This window comes from Atractosteus spatula, chromosome 1, assembly GCF_055471065.1.
Source record: "Atractosteus spatula isolate fAtrSpa1 chromosome 1, fAtrSpa1.hap1, whole genome shotgun sequence".
NCBI lineage: Eukaryota > Metazoa > Chordata > Actinopteri > Semionotiformes > Lepisosteidae > Atractosteus > Atractosteus spatula.
Window position 1 is genome coordinate 37,826,495 of NC_142706.1, and position 18,442 is coordinate 37,844,936.

Genomic DNA, 18,442 nt, shown 5'->3' on the forward strand with positions numbered 1-18,442 from the left:
ATGATCCCATTTTCCCATATGTATTAAACTTTGTATTATTTATCTGTGAATCCTGTCCTTTTAACTTAGAGGTTAAATATCTGTTTTGCCAGTTCTCTTAAATGTTGGTATTAAGCAGAAGTTAAAACTTGTGATTGTAGGCATGCAGATAATTCAGTTTGTGATGTAGTGTAACAGGCCAAAAATAGTTTAATTTTGAGTTTGGTTCCAGAAATCATTCTGTAAATCACAAGTTTCACTTTTAAACCTTAAGCACATTTGCTTTTCATACTTTGATGGTAGTGAGTTTCTGTCCTCTTCTATATACAGCGTAGCACACTTGAACATGTTTTGCAATATAATAAATAAACTAATGGATTAAACAGACTCTGTAGAACAGCAGGATATATATATAAGGAAGTGCTATGCAGCTGGAAGTAGTTCTTAACTGGGAATAAATATCCATAAAAACTAATTCAATTTCAACTGTTTTTTTTATTTCCTGTGGTTTAAATTAAATCTGCATCCAGTGTAATGTAACCAGTGTCTGTGATTGAGGGCATTTTGCAAAACCTTCCTTTTAAAATGTGATGGAAAAATAATGATCACAGTTTATGAAATTGTGTCCAAGATGGTATATGGAAATTGACTTTTTGTCAATTTCAAAGTTAATTTGCAAAGTTTTGTCAATTTGAAAAGTGTTGTTTAATGTAGTACTGACCACAAGATGGCATCAGAACATTTTAAACAGAGGGGTTTGAACACTGCAAATGAGAGAAGACTATTCTAGCTAATTGGTCCATGGGTCTCATCCAGTCCTTTCTTGAAAGAGCCCAGGCTGTCAGCTTCAACAACATGATTGGGCAGCTTGTTTCAGACTCCCACAACCTTTAGTGTAAAGGGGTTTGTAAGACCTTTGCACTTTCAAAGTAAGTTATTAAATAAGTTAGTTATTAAAGTTAATAAGAATTCCTTACACTTTCAATTGCATTTTTGGACACTCTATTCAAAGCGCTTTACCGGTAATGGGGACTCCCCTCCACCATCACCAATGTGCAGCATCCACCTGGATGATGCAATGCCAGAACACTCACCACACACCAGCTATAAGTGGGGAGAAGAACAGAGTGATGAAGCCAATTCAGAGATGGGGATTATAAATGAGCCATGATTGGTAAAGGCCAGAATGCCTGTCTAACACTCCTGCTCTTTTCAGGAAACACACTGGGATTTTTAATGACCACATGAATCAGGACTTCGGTTTTATGTCTCATCTGAAGGACAGTGGCATTTTACAGTATAGTGTCTCCCTCCCTTTACGGGGGCATTAGGACTTGCACAGACCGCAGGGTGAGTGCCCCCTGCTGGCCCCACTAACAATTCTTCCGGCAGCAGCCTTAGTTTTTCCCAGGGGGTCTCCCATCCAGGTACTCACCAGGCTCACACCTGCTGAGCTTCAGTGGGTTGCCAGTTGTGAGTTGCAGGGTGATATGGCGTCTGCCTATTGTTGGAATTTTTTGGAATGTTTTGGAAGTTTGAATGTATTTCTTAACTGGAAGCAATTAATAACATTTAACAACTGTTAACTCCTCATCAGAACACATCCATTATTAACTTCCGATTGAAGCTTAGAAATTGAGATTTTTCCATTTAAGCTCCTCAAGTTCTATATATAACTGTCCAGGTCTTTGCAGTAGCTTTTGATTTGGTAATTTTCATATTGTTTTTCTTGGTTACGAGTTCAGTAAATTATGATTTGAATTTTATTTTTTATATACATTGGAAACGTTTGATATTTATTGGATTCCTAAAACTCTTATGTTTTTTAACTTGGTGTTTTGAAGGTAGTTTCCAGATCAGGAAAAAAAGTTTCACTGTTGTGCCCAGGTAACCAGAATTGGATTACAGACTTCTTTATTCTGTTAACCTTTGTCTCCGGTAACTGTTTTGTATTTTTACAGAACTCTATAATATTTGTCTGGCACGAGCCAAAGAAAAATGGAAATCCCTGCCAGCATCTGTCCCAGAATCCGAAAATGGAGGTACTGTATTTTTAGGGTCCCCGATATTAATCAGGCCCTGAAACATTTATCTCAAATATTAACCTACAGTCTGTCAGAAACATCCTTGTGGCATTGACTTTTAATTTTGTCAAGAAAATCAGTAAAAAAATCTTGCGGAAGTAAATATGCTTTATTTGATACAGTGCAGTAGTATAGGGATTGTATCAATTTTCAATTCAAGAATATTTCAGTAGTGGCTTATACTATTTTTATGATAATTGTAATGATAGTCAGAAATTGTAACATCAGCCATGTGTTTATAGGCTCAGTAAACAAGCTATGAATATATTTTTTAGAATTTTAATTTTAATAATACATTTATTTATCAAATCAAATTGTTTTTACATCTTGGAAAGTTTTTCATTCTGACTGGATGGTGGAATGTAACCTCTTGCTTGGTTTCAGACTAAATCTTAAATGTGTTTTGTGTTTTAGATACTGCATCATCCTTAGCAGACAGAGAGGCAAGTCTGGAACTTATAAAATTGGACATATCCAGAACATTTCCTAATCTCTGTATTTTTCAGCAGGTAAGAGACTGACTGCCCCTTCCTTTTCTTAAATTCATACAAAGTTGTTTTATAGATGTTTTTATACTATTATTGAAGGTTAAGTTACTGGAGTTTTAATTGTAGATAATGGTCTGTTCAAGTTGATTTTTAGAATATAATGCTTTTTTGTCAGTTTTGAATTGTGTACATTACTTAAGCAGTGATTATTCTGATTCTAACTCTGGTCTGAGTCTTTTCTTACAAAGGCACTTAACAATTAATCATCACCATTATTAGCTATTTTATAACTACTTCTACAGCGGCACCATAGCTTTTTTTGGCCTGGGGTATTTTCCAGTAGAACTATGTTTTTGTGAAGGAGGAGGTAAAATTAGCCTTGAAGAAGACTCTTTATTAGATGCATTAGACCGGCATTTCTCAGCCTTTTCCATCCCACGACACTTACAGTACATAAATATACATTATTTTGACACATCGCCCCCTCCACCCCCCACACATATCATGGCCCCGGGCTAATATTAATGATGATATAAACGAAACCCATTTCAGTGTTTAATCTAAATTTGCCTCAAAATGGACAGTCACATTGTCCTGCAAGAACTGATAAGCTCTTCCTTAGATACCATCAAATTGCACTTATTTGTGTCTCATTGAATGTCCAACCCTGGTTACACCACAAAGATATAAAAGTATATGAAAAGTATTTTTTAAAATTTCTTATGTAACTTACCACACCAGATGAGAAACACTACCTTTAGATCAGTGAAATTTCTCACTGGACTATGACATTTATTGTTTTTACATTAAATACTAGTCACTTTAGGAACCTCACATCTCACTATTCATACAATTTGTAGAAAGGGTCTGTTAATTTTTTTTGATAATGGCGATGTTTTGTATCTGTCCCCCGACATGAAAATGATTTTTTGCTGTGAAAATTGTTTATAAAAAATAATCTGTGAGAGCTGATCTAGCAGACAGCGTTCTGAAAAGCATATAAGTATGTATGTATACATACAGTACATACTTATAGTATATATATCCCTTTTTTATCACTTCCTGTTTTTCAGGGAGGTCCTTATCATGACATGCTGCATAGCATTCTGGGAGCATACACCTGCTACCGGCCTGATGTGGGATATGTAAGCATTTTGGATTGATAATTTTTTATTAACAGTTTACAATTTGTTAACAATCCTGAGACTATCTGTGTGGCATTTGTGTATTCTTCCCATGTGCACATGGGTTTCCTTTGAGCGGTTTCCTACCACAGTCCAAAGATATGCTGGTAGGTGAATTGACTTCTGGAAAAACTGGCCCTGTTGTGAGTGTGCACAGGTCTGTGTCCTCCCTGTGATGGACTGAAGTCCCTGCCTTGTGCTGGTTGCTGGCTGTGATAGTCTCAGGGTCCTCTGCGGCCCTGTATTAGATAGATGTTTAGAAAAGAGACGGATGGAAAGACTAACTTACTGTAGAAGCTAGCTTCATATGAAATCATGCTTCATTTGTGACATTCACATTCCTTTTCCATATAGTGACAGGCTCTCAGTGTTTGTAGTAAGGCTCTAACAGAAACGTAAACACAGGAACCCAGTCCCCTAGTTTTAGCCTTGAAGTCCCACAGATGCTTGTTGGGAGTGTGCATCGCTCCAGCTTCAGGAGTGACTGTAATACTTTTTTCAAGAAGAGGAGTAGCTGCTTGGAGATACAAAGATATTCGTAATCCAGGGGAACACACTGTACAAGTCTTTCTGTCCATTTTGTTTTCATAATTAGAAGAAGGAACTTGGTTCAGATAAACATTTAACATGCAATTACTGTAAGTTAATATACACGGCAACGTAACAACCTTTAATTGTACAGGTTTCTTAGAAAGTGTGAAATTTAATCACACTCACTAAGAACGTTCGAGTAAGTGGCTGCATCAGAATGTGTAGGCTGCAAAGGACCAGCTAAAGATTTATTCCATGCTGTAAGGAAAAGAAAAGGCACAACATTTCAGCACACTTCCTCACACCTGAAGAAGGCCACACAGCTGAAATATTGTCTCTTTTCTTTCAATTCAGTTCAATTACAATTAAGGTTTATTGTCCCCTAGGGAAAATTTGTTTTATGGCACGGTCAAACACAACACCATGACAAATAAACATCACCAAAAGGGAAGAGAATACAGTAGTGTTACAGGAGGTAAGAAACAAGAGACAAGGTAGTTAGATACTTTGCATTGTTTAAGAGTGTGATTGCAGTGGGAATGAAAGATTTCCTGAGTTGGTTTTACACCTGGGGCACAGAGGCGTCTCCCAGATGGGAGAAGTGTAAATTCACAATGGAGGGGGTGAGACGCACACTCCATGATGCTTTAGGCTTTCTTAGTCACCCTCTGTTTGTAAAGGATACTTAAGTTGATTTGATTATTCCCGATTATTTTGCCACTTATATTCACTAATTTACCCAGCCTATTACAATTACTGGTGCTTATGTTGTCAAACCAGCAAGTGAAGCAGTATGTTAACACATTTCAATGAATGATTTGTAGAAAAGTATAAGAATAGTTTTATCTACCTTAAAATAGCTGAGTTTCCTAAGAAAGAAGAGTCTCTGTTTCCCTTTTAGCATGGAATAAACCTTTACCTGTTACTAAGAAAGTTGCCACTAATCACAGTTCAACAACTTCCTCATCAGTGACAGCTGTGGTTTCACAAATTGTAGGGCCGCTCTGATAAGGGGTGCAAAGATATTGGTGAATCTAGAGATCGAAGAAAAATGACAAACATCGTTCTCCACTCTCCTCAAAGTGTTGATCAGTGCTGTACGTGCGAATGGAATCACAGCCACGTGAAACCTAAGGCTCATTTGGAGTCCAGATGTTGCCAGTTCAGGCCTGGGTTGTTACTGGCCGACTGTAACCGCAGTTCAGGCAGGTGGGACAGAGCCACCAGGAACGGTTGAGCTTGTGCGTGTGAGCCAAGGTATGCTCTGCTGGGCGCCTGTTAGCCCTTCGGGTCTGTCGCCAAGAGCTGCATCACTCTTCTAATCAGAAGAAACTGAGCTGCAGGGACCATGGGATTTCCCAGTCTGGAATAGTAAAGATGGCTCCAATAGGGCATGTCTGGTCTCTGTCTTTGCCTTGTGATTCTTCAAACAAAGCTAGTTTGCAATTCCTACAATAGTAACTATAAATAATAAAGATCTGACTATTTTGTATTTTAAAAAATCTCAAATAAATCTTGGTACAGCAGTACTTATTTTTTGACTGCTCTGTATAAACCTGGTCATAGTCATGTATAAGCAGCAGAGCAAACCAATAAAACATTTCTCCTAACTTGACTCCTGATTTGAAATACAACTGATAATCATTTCATTCACCCAGGAGCATTTTCTTCATAGTTTAACAGTTGGGCAGACAGTAAATATTTCCTGTTTTCTGTCAGACATTATGAGTTAACTGTTGGAAATCTTCATTAGATAACTCTGCTGTGAATTGAATGCCATATGAAGTGTTACAGGTTTCAGAGTGGCAATTAGTTCCTTTTAGAGTCATATATCTAAGCTACAGTAGCAGTTTAATGAATGAAATTAAAGAGGTTTGTTCAACACAAAGAACCATTAAAATTGGATTGTATCACAGGTTGTATTTACAAGGTTAATAATTACACCAGATTCAGTCAAGGTTATAGTTTGACCACACACTACAGTAAGGTGTAATACAGGTTCTACTTTAGCCCTGCTCTGGAGTTGGTTTAAACCGGCACACAGTGCGTGAGATTTAAGAAAACCCCAAGCATGAGCAGGTTAATAATAATGATTTGGAAAAAGAGGAAAATGGTATTGTCGTTTTTATGTTTTTATTGTGTAGTTATATTTTTCTGTAATGTACAGGGTTGTATTTGTACTAGTCCTATATATTAATGTCCTTCTTGTAGCAGTGATTGTTCCAAATACATACTTCTAATTGACCTTATGCTTAACATAGTAGTTTTTGCTTAAATATTGAAATTGTTGCTTTTCTTTGTGTCAAAATCTAATAAAAGCCTGCTTAACAACATCCTTTACGACTGGTTACATCAGTGTGAATTAAAATCAGTCCAATGATAAAACAGAATTAAATATACTTTCTTAATAGAAAAGGAGTACTTATTTTTGTGCCCAGATGTAATTCCAAATTTACCTTTCTGTTGTTAATTGAGGTCAGCAAAGCTACACCTAGAGTATATTCATTAAAAATATACTGCAAAACATTTAATAATATAAGATACTAACAATTAGATAAAATTATTAAATATATTGTTCCATTATCCACAGTTTACAAGTCATACCTTACATTTTTGTGGTCCAATTTTAACAGTGGTTAACATTTCCTAGACAGTAAACTGAGTTTGTTAAATGCACATTGATGTAACCAGCCCCAGAGTATTAGATAGCAAGCAGGCTTCTTTAAGATTGTGATAGTTGGTCTCATGACTTGTTATATTTTGATAGTTTAATGGTTTATTTTCAATATTTATATTAGGTGTTTAAAAAATGGGATGATAATGCAATGGCTTCCTGTGTGCTTTCAGAAGGCTCTTGTCCTAATAATAATAATAATAATAATAATAAATAACTTTATTTTATATAGCGCCTTTAAAGGTGGCTTCTCAAAGCGCTTTACAGGATGACAACAACAATAAATAAGAAGAATACACAAGATAAAACACAATTATAATATATAGAGGAGACCGTGGATGGTGGTACTAGGAAAAGCAGAGGGGTGAAGAGTGGAACCAGTTAAGTAAAGGCTTTTCTGAAGAAGAGGGTTTTTAGTCAGGATTTGAAGGAGTTTAGAGAAGGTGACTCTCTGATATCCTTGGGGAGAGAGTTCAAGAGCTTGGGGGCATAACAGGAGAAGGCCCTGTCACCCTTACAATGTAGACGGGCTTGGGGGACAGTAAGGAGAGCAGAATTAGAAGAGTGAAGGTTGTGAGGTGGGGAGTAGGGCGATAATAGTCCAGACAAGTACTGAGGTGCCAAGCCATGCAGAGCCTTATAGGTGAGCATGAGGATTGTAAAGTCTAGACCGGAATTTGACCGGAAGCCAGTGCAAGGACTCCAGGATAGGAGTGATGTGATCACTTGCACTAGACCTGGTCAGGATTCTGGCTGCTGATTTTTGGACATACTGCAGTTTGCTCAGAGAAGATTTAGATACCCCAGCGTGTAGAGCATTATAGTAGTCAATTCGAGAGAATACAAATGTGTTGATCAGCTTTTCAGTTAAAGATAGCATAGGGCGTAGTCTAGTGATATTTCTAAGGTGAAAAAAAGATGTTTTGACAGTGTGCTGCACATGGGGATCGAATGTTAAGCCAGAAACTAATATCACCCCCAAGGTTTTTCAATTTTGATTGAAGCTCAAGTACAGAACCATCTACAGATAGGATTACAGGACTGGCTTTATGAAGTTGATGAGGGGTGCCAATAAGCATGACTTCAGTCTTGTCGCAGTTAAGATGAAGGAAGTTTTGAGTCATCCAAATTTTTATATCAGAGATGCAATTAGATAGAACAGAGACAGCCACGTCAGTGTCAGGTTTGGTATGGATGTATATTTGAGTATCATCAGCGTAGAAATGATAGCTGAGGCCATTTGATCTTAAAAGTTGACCAAGTGGAACATGTAAATGCTGAATATTGAGCCCTGAGGAACACCAGATTTAACAAGACCAATTTCAGGCCTATACCCATTAAGACAAAGTGACAGCGATCAGTGAGGTAAGATTTGAACCATTTGAGAGCAGTGTCAGAAACTCCAAACACAGTCTCAAGACAGGAAAGTAAGATGTTATAAATGCTTCTGTGAGATCTTTTAACCTCTATGAAATAGCAAAGTCAGAACTTATTTTGATTGTGAAAGACGTTGTGAACAAGCAATCTTATTTTATGACTTCCATGTTCCTCCCACATTCATGTTTATCACTTCATCTTTTAGATACAGGCTAATTGATCTCTAAAGAAAGCTTTTGTGTACATATATATATAGATCGTCCATCCTCACCTCAAGAGGTGTTTTGAAATGTGAGAACGGACTGCAGATGAATTCAGCAGAAGGGGACTGTGGTCGGTGGCTCAGCACAAAAGATGCAGGTTTTCAAACCACAGCAGTGCTCGCGCTGGTTTACACTGTTTTTGAAGCAAACCTGCCCTTCTGTGAAACAAGTTCTTTGTATTAGCCCTTAACCCTTTCTTTGTAAAAATGTTATGTATATATTTACTACTAACAGTATTTTTGAGCATGATTTGTGGTTAAAATGCAACTTAAATTTTGCTTTAAAAGCAGTTTGGTTTTTTAATTGATGACTCCAAAATTCACCTCTTAACAGTGCATCAGTCGATACCGATCTTTCTGCTTTGCAGCCTAGAAACCGCATTCCCCAGCGCTGTTCTCCTATGCCTCTCATTCTACAGCATTAGGTTGTTGACAGCTTATATTATTGTTGTATTATTGCGTAGTATCTTTTGCACATTAGATCTGTCAATTCTTTCAGCTTCCAAGTTGAAATTACACTGCACCCCTTTATGAACAATTAATCAAGGTTAGGTTAAGTATTAATCAATCAATAAACGGTTTATAGTCATGTGTATAGGTATGTATAGGTCGCCTTGAATCAAGAAAACATTGCACTTAAAACTAGTCAAGATAACTATCAGGGTTTGATTAGAGCCGGATGAAGTTCAAATCTGAATGGACATTGTGTATAAACTTTAATACTCTAATCATGCAAAGCAAAATGGGAGATCAACTTTTGTCCTTCAACAACTAGCAAAGTAAGGTGTTTAATTTTAAATGGCAACGTTTGAGAAGTTAAGCACTGGTTTTCACAAGTCAATTCTTCAACTTATTAATTAATTGCCTAAATAAGTGCCTTTTTTCTGGTTGCAGGTGCAGGGCATGTCTTTCATTGCGGCAGTGTTGATTCTCAACCTTGACACGGCTGATGCCTTCATCGCTTTTGCTAACCTGCTGAATAAGCCGTGCCAGATGGCCTTCTTTCGAGTGGATCACAGCCTTGTGAGTAATGTATTTTAGCAGCAAATGCTGGATTATAAGATGACAGTTAAATATGATGAATTCATACTCTACAAAGCATTAAAGGACATCTGCAACATAGTCTTCTCATACGTGCTGTGACACAGGTAGATTGGAAGATCAGCTACCTTAGAAAATGTTCATTTGCTGTGGGCTTCAGTTTTCCCTAAAGCAGTCATTCAGATTTAATCTTAATCTTTCATACTTTAAGTTAAAGACTCCTGTCAAAGATTCACTAGACTGTTATCAGTTAAAAAAAGTTTGAATCAAGAGATACTTATTACAGGGTTTGTATTAAAAATATGTAAATACCAATTGTTGTATTTCACTACAACTATAATCTTACCATGTTTTACGATAGAATAAATTGTATATTCTGCCAAGATCTGCACCCATTATATACAAAATAGCACCTGGTAATGTGTGAATACATATTATAGCTACCTATAAAATTAATATTCATAAGTTTGCAACAAGCACTGATTCCTCTGAAATGTAAGATTTCTTCATCTTAAGATGAACCTATTTTCTCAAGCTAAATTCCCTGACATGTCTGCCTTGAAGCTTTGAGTGGCCTGGCTGTTTTTTGTTTTCTCAAGCAACTTCTACACATCCTTTTCCATCCTTTTTGGGAACAACAATCCTTTCTTGACCACGATTACTGATAAAAATGTAAAAATACTGCAAATCATTGACTCTTGTTAGATCTTTAACAAAGGACTTTAACCAGCAACAAGCTTTGTCAGTTTTTTTATCACTCTAGTGATGTATTTAACAACTGGACAGTCTCTGAACATTTATTATTTGATTTTTATCTCTTTGTTTAAATTGTAGTAATAGAAACAGAAAATGTGTTTAAAATCTGTATCTTTGTAAGATATATTAAATGACATTGTAAATCGAGAACATTAGCTGAATCAGTCTTGAATAGCAATTCAGGAAGCTAACTTATGTGTGTGTGAACTTTGCCCCCCTGAAAAAGTCTGTGACACATTACCTTACAAAAACACTTGAATATAGAAACTGGCTGATGTGGTTTATTCCCTCCAATTTATATTGACGTCGTATATGCCACAGACATCTGTTGGTTCACAACATTTCTTTTAAAGGACCAGATGAGATATGCATACCGAAGTTGTCTGAGTTTTCTAATGATTGCCTTTCCTTTCTTTTATAGATGTTGACCTATTTTGCAGCATTTGAAGTGTTCTTTGAAGAAAATCTACCAAAGCTGTTTGCACACTTTAAGCAGAATAACTTAACCCCAGATATCTATTTAATTGACTGGTAAGTATCAAACGTGCCACCAATTTTCCTGAGGTTTTTCTGGAAGTATTTTGCTTCTGAAAGTATTTTGAATTTCCAGAATTTACAAGACATTTCTTGTATATTAAAAAGGAAACCAACCCCTTCATTTGTAAGACTGAAGATTTTTTGCTTGTTCATGCAGTAAGCCCTTCTAATGACCTGTAGCTAGGTTAGTGACGTGTACTGTATGTGAACAGAAGAACTGTCTTTCACTTGAGATTTAAAGAGGAACCTAGTGCAATTTACGGAGGATGGGAGTTCTGGTTGTACAGACACACAGTATGGACAGCAAATTGGGAGAAATCACTGAATTGTTCAAATCTTCTAGAAAATTAATTTGAAGCTCCAGAGACGTATTGCTTTGATCATCACTTCAGCTTGTTTTGACTAATCATGTGACAATTCCTTTAAAATAGTCATTTCTAATTTTCATTTTCTTTTTTTTTTTCTTCTGAAATGCCAAGTAACAGGAAATGATGGCACAAAGTGTATTAATGCTGCATCTGTGATTCACACCATGGACTAAGGCTGTACTGAATTGTTTCCTCTGCACAGCCTTTGAAGAAGCTAATTTGCAGAATACCTTTTAGATAACACACCAGATAAGAGGCCGAATAGAAAAAAAAAAGCCTCCAGCAAAATATACTGTATTATTATAATCACGATATTGCCAAGTACTCAAGATTTTTTTTAATGCTATAGTACTCATTGGTGCGGACTTTACCAAATCTGTTTTTAGTATGTGCTTAATACTTTAGAGTGTAAAAGAGAATAGTGGCAAGAAGCTTGTTTTAAATACATAACATTGCCAAGAAATGGAACTGATGGTATTGACGTGCACTGGAGGTCTTTTGCTATGTATGAGGTTTTAGTGGTGGTCAAAAGGTTTATAAAAGCAATCTGCATCCTCTTCCTGCCAGTATGGCTCATGTTTTTTATCTTCAGAGCAAAACCAGCATCCTCTCTTCACAGCAACATCTGGGTGTAGTCCATAGGCAAGGTTTAATTGACGAAGAAGTTCTGATAAGTCTTGCCAATGGTTAAGGTCTCATTTACACAGAAATGAGTGCGATTTCATTTAAGTCCTTTACTAATTTGTTTTTGAACAAAGTGTTTTGTTTTCCCGAAGGAAGGGCAAATAGTTTAGAATGTTGACCATATTTTATTTTTAAAAATTAATACAGGACTTTCCTTGACATATTTATTGTTGTGTGCTGTGTAATAGTAGTAGATAGAGGTACGAGTGGGGAAACTGCAATAGGCATGAGGTGTAAAGGAACAAGCAGAGGTTAAATCCACTCTAAAAAAAAAGTTGAAAAGTTACAAAAACCAGTGTTAGGGGTTTATACCCGAAGAAAGCTCTACAGTATATTAGTAGTCAGCTGTCTTACTTCTCGGCTGATTGTATGACTACTTCAGGATGACCTCTTTAGGGAATACTGCACATGGAGGATTGAGCAGAACTAGATCAGGAAGGTCAAAAGTGAGGACAGACTGAGAGTGGTGAGGTGAAACATACAGTATGATGAAGACAAACCAGTGTCTGGCCTGATGTCTGTTGCTTTTCAGGCAGGATAGCAGAGTGCTATATAGTGATCTTATTTTTAAGACAAATGTGGTATAAAGATGGTTATGGTAGTTCCATTTGGATCTGCTCCACACTTTTTGGGTTAGGACCATTAGTTTTTCTGAAGGCTACCATTAATGTTAGTCTGTGTTTTGACATTGTGGACATAACTTGATGTTAAGTGCTCGGTATCTCGGTATCGGTATAATGCACCCTGTCTGAAAGCTGGGGATATAGTGAAACCTTTTCAGGGCAGGCTTGGAGTCCTGATTGCAAAATACCTGTGAGATAAAATGGATATTTGTGAGGAGGCTGCAGGGATCATCTTCTTGCATTTGTATCAGTGGTTGAGCAGGGATGGCACAGTATTCAGTCAAATAAATGTGGTGGAAAGTGTTTTAGTTCAACTGTTGCTATAACAGTGAAGGATAGCCCTTGGCCTCATTAAACATGATAAATAATACTTCGTCTGTTAATTAGTTTAATAATATAAAATCTTGTCAACATTTTGTCAGAGGCTTAATTGATTTTTTTATCACAATATATTCTATTAAGAGTAGATTGTGACAAAATGCAGTAATATCTCTTCTAAAGATGTTTTTCAGAGCTTTCTGTTGAACCCATCAATAAGCTTTTACAAATGCAAACATTTGTCTGAGGTGTTAAGAAAATGGTCTGAACGAAGTCTGTTAAAAACTGCGGTGCCTTTTGATCATGTCTTTGTAAGTGTTACTGGGATACTGAGGCAAGGGTCCTGCTCTTGTGTCCATGCAGGATTTTCACGTTGTACAGCAAGTCCTTGCCTCTGGACCTGGCTTGCCGTGTCTGGGACGTTTTCTGCCGTGATGGGGACGAGTTTCTCTTTCGAACGGCTTTGGGCATCTTGAAGCTTTACGAGGACATTCTTACCAAAATGGACTTTATCCACAATGCCCAGTTCCTTACCAAGCTGCCAGAGGACATCTCACCAGATGAACTGTTTATAGCCATCGCTTCCATTCAGATGCAAAGCAGGAATAAGAAGTGGACTCAGGTAGGTATAAATGACCAAGGAGTTTGAAAGTTAGAACATGCTGTCCTACATGAACAATACAGTATTCCATGCCATTGCTTACCTTTGTCAGATAATTTCTTGTTTTGGAAAATGAGTGCTTGTATTTTTTTATAATATTGAAACTGTGCAATTAGTTTTTTTTTTCACATTCCTGAGATTAATCAAGTTTTGGTCTTCCGAAGACATTGGATAGAGAATGAGATGAATTCAAGGTTCGTCGTTGGCTCTAGGTGCTATAACAAAAATGCAATTTCACACTTTCAAAAACGAACAAACTTGCCTTTCGGACACCTAAAGTAATGCCGTCTAAAAATGTCATTGTATCTCAGAGTCTTATAATTTTGTTATACTGTATGTTGAATAAAAATAATAAATACAGTATAGAAATAAACAAATTTAATTTAAAATTAAATATGTATTAACCATTGTAAAACAGGTTACAGGTTATTGCAATTATTAAATTCTTACTCTTACTTTCTGTGTACAAGGATCTGTTAAGGCTGAAAATGATTTTTTTTACTGCAATGTTTAGTGGCCTGTTAAAATCTTAATTTGGCTTTGCTATTTGCCTTTGCATCAAATACCTCTCAGTATTCTTTCGAAAACCTCTCACTCTGTCATTTTGTATTTCATTATTATTGGCCGATTTGCACTTGCATGCTTGTATATTGACGGGGCCCTTTAATCTCTCAGTTTATTGCAGTCCAGAATTGAACAGGACAAATCTGTTATTGTAAACTATAGATTGGCTGTTTTTGTTTTCGCCTCACACCCATTCTGGGATTTTAGTCCTTTTGTGAAAGGGAGTACACCACTGTAAGGACATCATTCAGAAAGATTAATGACTTAGCACTGCGTATGCACAGTATGTGTCAGACTTAATTCATTTTCATTGTTATTTTGTTTCAGGTACTTCAGGCGTTGCAGAAGGACTACCGTGAGCAGGAGCGAGGAAGTCCTGTATTAAAGCGCTGAGGTTCAAAAAAAGACATTAAAATGAGGAACAACTTGCTGAAACGTAGAGCAGGCTCTGACACTGGATCCTAATGTATTGTAAAGCTTAAAGAATCTCATCTGGAGAACTTATTATGTAGTCTTCACACACTGGACTTGGCCTTAACCTGTGTATATTTTACCAAGAACTTAAGCCTTAAACCTTCTTTACCTTGTCCAGTTCCAACATCTGGAGTACAGGTGTTTAAGAAATGTCAGAATGTAAACCTTCCATCTTTTAATCAAGTTTTATACTGAAAATGATGCGAATTCCAAAATGAACTTCCTTTCCTTTGGGCATTTTTCCTTTTTTGTTGTTGTCTGTTGACTGTGGCTTGAAATGTTTGTTACATTTGATTTTGTCGGGATACATTATTCATTGAAGAGCCAAGGGAATGGTTACAAACAGGCGAGAGGCAAGAGTTTAAATTTGCAAGGCATTTAGGCGTTTATACGTTAGTTCATGTTGCTCAAGGTACTGTAGTTGGCAATCCAATTACTGGAATAAGTGGTGACAATTCAGTTTTTGTCTGGGTGTTGTAAAAAACACAGAGGAAAAAGAAAATCAAGTTTTTGTGCCGCGTGATTCAAGTTCCTTTTCAGACTCAAGAGCTTGAAGTGCTTGAAATTGCAGATGAAGTTTTAAACCCAAAGTGGTACGTAGAGAATAAGCAATGCAAAAACTAATTTAGAGTAAGTGCTTCTGTAAAGCATGTGTGCTGCCTCTTTTTTGCACGTTAACTTTTCATGTGACGTTTTTCATTCTAAATGTTATTTCCTTATTTCTTTTCAACTTGACATGCTGTAATTCATTGTTGCTTTTATACGTCTGAATCTGTTTGATTAACTCATTATTTATGTGTTGAGGTACTTTTAAGTGTGGCAGTTATTAGCTTCTGAAAAAATATACAATTTTCTATGTATATTATGATCTGTGTTAATGTTGAATGTTACTTTAAATTTACTGACGTTCTTTTTGTACATAAGGGTGCAGTCAAACTTTGAAACCCGTCAACTGAGTCTGCTTCACCAAATGTCTTTTTTTGCTACTGATCTGATTTTGATGTGCAATAGAAAAGAGGTGAGGTGCAGTTGTTTTATGAGAATTGTGATTAATGCCTTATTATAACTCATCTTTCATTCGTGTTTTGAATCTTGGGGCACGTATTTGTGGCTTTTCTGCTCAGTGTTATTCTTATCTATTCAGTGTACACAATGTTTTCTGTTTCATTATGGACTAATCAAGTCAGAATCCAAAGTAAACAAGAACTGTTTTTCCTCTGTTGCAAATTTTCAGAAGTGAACCTTCAATTAGTGTTTCTTAGGACTTGATTGACCACATATGAATGCTTAGTTTCTGTTTACAGGAATTGTTTTATTTCAAACCCAACTTCTTAATGTCTGATCAGGTATAAACAAAACCTGACACCTTTAAGATTTTGACCTATAAGACTATGGCCTTGAGACATACGATTTAGAATTGTTCCTTCTACTAAAGGCTGTGCATTCCAGATATGAATATTTAAATTTCATTCCAAAAAATTGGAACATTTGCATCCTTATACTGAACTATAAATCAGTACAACAGAATTCTGATTTCACCCCATTGATAGAGGATTGGTTTCAGGGAACACTGTATGTGCAGGTTGCCTGAGCCAAATGGAAATATTTCAACTACATCACACTGTCATAATGTTTTTCTTAAAGTTTTTAAGCCATACATGGTAGTCTGGTTAATAATTACATCCTGAATTTGGTAGAACTTTAGATGGTATGCTCAGCAGAAGAACACAATTTAATCAACGAATCATTTGAGATGTAACCTATAAATATATCGGTACAGGAGAGGTAGGTGTATTTAGATTCAGTAATGTACTGGCATTTAACACTAGGCCCACAAACTTGTATTTCTGTGGTGAAGGTGCCTTTCCTATATGAAATGTCATGGTGGCTTTTTGGTGACCAGAGTTAATTTTTCCTCTTCCTGCCTGTATTTTTCAGTGTGTTGCCCTGCATTTTACTTCAAAAGCTTTTGACCCATGTTGGTTATCATCAAGTGCGGTTCTCGTCTTGTTTGCGAATGGTCTGGCATTCCCAAATGTAGTTTTTAAAGTGACTTATTTGTGTGCCGTCCTTCAGTTGGCTGAATTTCCATTGTCCCTTTCTTGTGCACTTTACAAACAACACTTGCAAATGGAAGAGCTGTGCGCACTGGTGTGCCACACAGCCGTCATCTTCAAGTGCGAGCAGGAAGTAATCTCTGTGCAGACATTTTCAGAAGCTTTTCAAACTTAATATCGTGCTGTTTTTCGCAGAAAAAAAAGATAACACTTTCCTGTTGCGTTGTGTTAAAGAGAAGGTTTTTTTAACAGCTGTCCAAACATGTTTATTCCATGTTGGATTCAGAATTAAAAAACTCCCTTTTGCTTTCCATGGCATACTTCCGTTTTTTAAATTCTGAAAACTGACTCGGTCCATTCACAGAGGTGTGCTTTCCTGCACACTGTGGTGTAGTTCCCACTCTTTTCCCCACACATGTGGTTTTTCCTTACACTGGATACTCAGTGTGTGTAATATACACTCCTTAGTACTTCTGTGATTCAGAAAAATATATTGCAATAATGAGCTTTGCGTAGGTTTTTACAGTCTTTTATGTCTTCTTCATCTCTCACAGGTGTTGGTGAGTATGTGTTGTGGTCTGTGGGCTTTAAGTAATCCACAAGTCTGGGAAATTTATGATGAACACAGATTTCTCATGCAGGCTTGAGTGAGCTTTCTCTGCCTGTGTGGACATCATGAAAGCTCCAATCCTTTAAATCTTTTGTCATTTCATTACGAAATTAAGGGCCCTTAGTTTGAGTGCTGTTATTTCAGTTACAAAGATTTAAATGTAATGCCCTGTACACAGCTAAGAGTTAATTGAGAATTGAATGTGTGCACCTACATTCCAGGTTGAACAGTGCAGAATTCTGTTAAGTTGCCTTGAAGTGTAAGCATTTCAATGTTTTTCATAGAATTTGCAGTCTTAAGACTTCTGGTATTTATAATGTCATGTCAGTTGGATATGTGTGAATGTTTTATTCATTTAAAATGTCCATGCTCATAGTTATTATTCTATTCTAATATAGAAAACCAACAGCCTGTTACTCCTTCTGTCTTCACTGATAAAGTTCAGGATATACTGTAGTTTCGAACCAAGATAAAACATTCCTTTGTGTGCAAGTTGAAGATTTTTTGTCTGTTTTTTAGAAGACTGCAACAAGTGAAGTTTTTTTTTTTCCCCAACTTAAATCATGAGTGATGGAAAATGTTAATTTTATATTCTTTCTTTTCTGTGTGTTAATATACAAATTCTAAAAGATGGTCTGTATGGCTGTGCTGGATAATGCAATTCCATCAGAGGAACAATATTTTAAAAACATTTTAAATGTTCTTTCCTTCATTTTAATGTATAAATATACCAAATATCCAAGGGACCTACATTTAGTTCATTTTGGAGAACTGGAAAAGAAACTGGAACTGTCTTTCACTTGAAGTGTATATATTGTTTTATTAAATAAAGCCCTGTAAATAAACCATTGGGTTCATTTAATGTATATGACTGTAGTTTCTGCTTTTTGAGTTTTTATATCTTCTATATATTTTCAGAAGGAGGTGATGGACTAATGTGAGAGCATGAACATGAACTGAAAAACATGGCAATTTTTGTTATTGTGTGGTAACTTTACAGATGAGTTGTTATACCAGTAACACATGAGTAATATCCTTTTTAAGGCTATGTTATGTGAATGTTACAAAAGGGATATGCTATTTTAAGATTAGAGCTACCTGCTTGTTTAGGTGTTTAAGCATGACGCTACATATGAATTCACACAACTGAAGTTAAAAAGCAGCTTTATG

General features: G+C 36.4%; 1 protein-coding gene across 3 annotated transcripts in view; it reads left to right on the forward strand.

The window, feature by feature from the left end:
* tbc1d14 (TBC1 domain family, member 14) overlaps nucleotides 1-18,136 on the forward strand; it is a 65,557-nt gene extending 47,421 nt beyond the window's left edge. For 2 of the 3 annotated variants that reach the window (XM_088937692.1, XM_088937607.1), the window contains 7 exons: nucleotides 1,941-2,021; nucleotides 2,478-2,572; nucleotides 3,625-3,696; nucleotides 9,474-9,602; nucleotides 10,798-10,907; nucleotides 13,270-13,528; nucleotides 14,459-18,136. In XM_088937692.1, coding sequence (XP_088793818.1) covers nucleotides 1,941-2,021; nucleotides 2,478-2,572; nucleotides 3,625-3,696; nucleotides 9,474-9,602; nucleotides 10,798-10,907; nucleotides 13,270-13,528; nucleotides 14,459-14,524 — 812 coding nt within the window. In that variant the 3' untranslated portion in view covers nucleotides 14,525-18,136. The remainder of the gene's footprint in view (nucleotides 1-1,940; nucleotides 2,022-2,477; nucleotides 2,573-3,624; nucleotides 3,697-9,473; nucleotides 9,603-10,797; nucleotides 10,908-13,269; nucleotides 13,529-14,458) is intronic. The other variant, XM_088937777.1, reaches the window with a different exon arrangement.
* The last annotated feature ends 306 nt before the right edge of the window (nucleotides 18,137-18,442 follow it).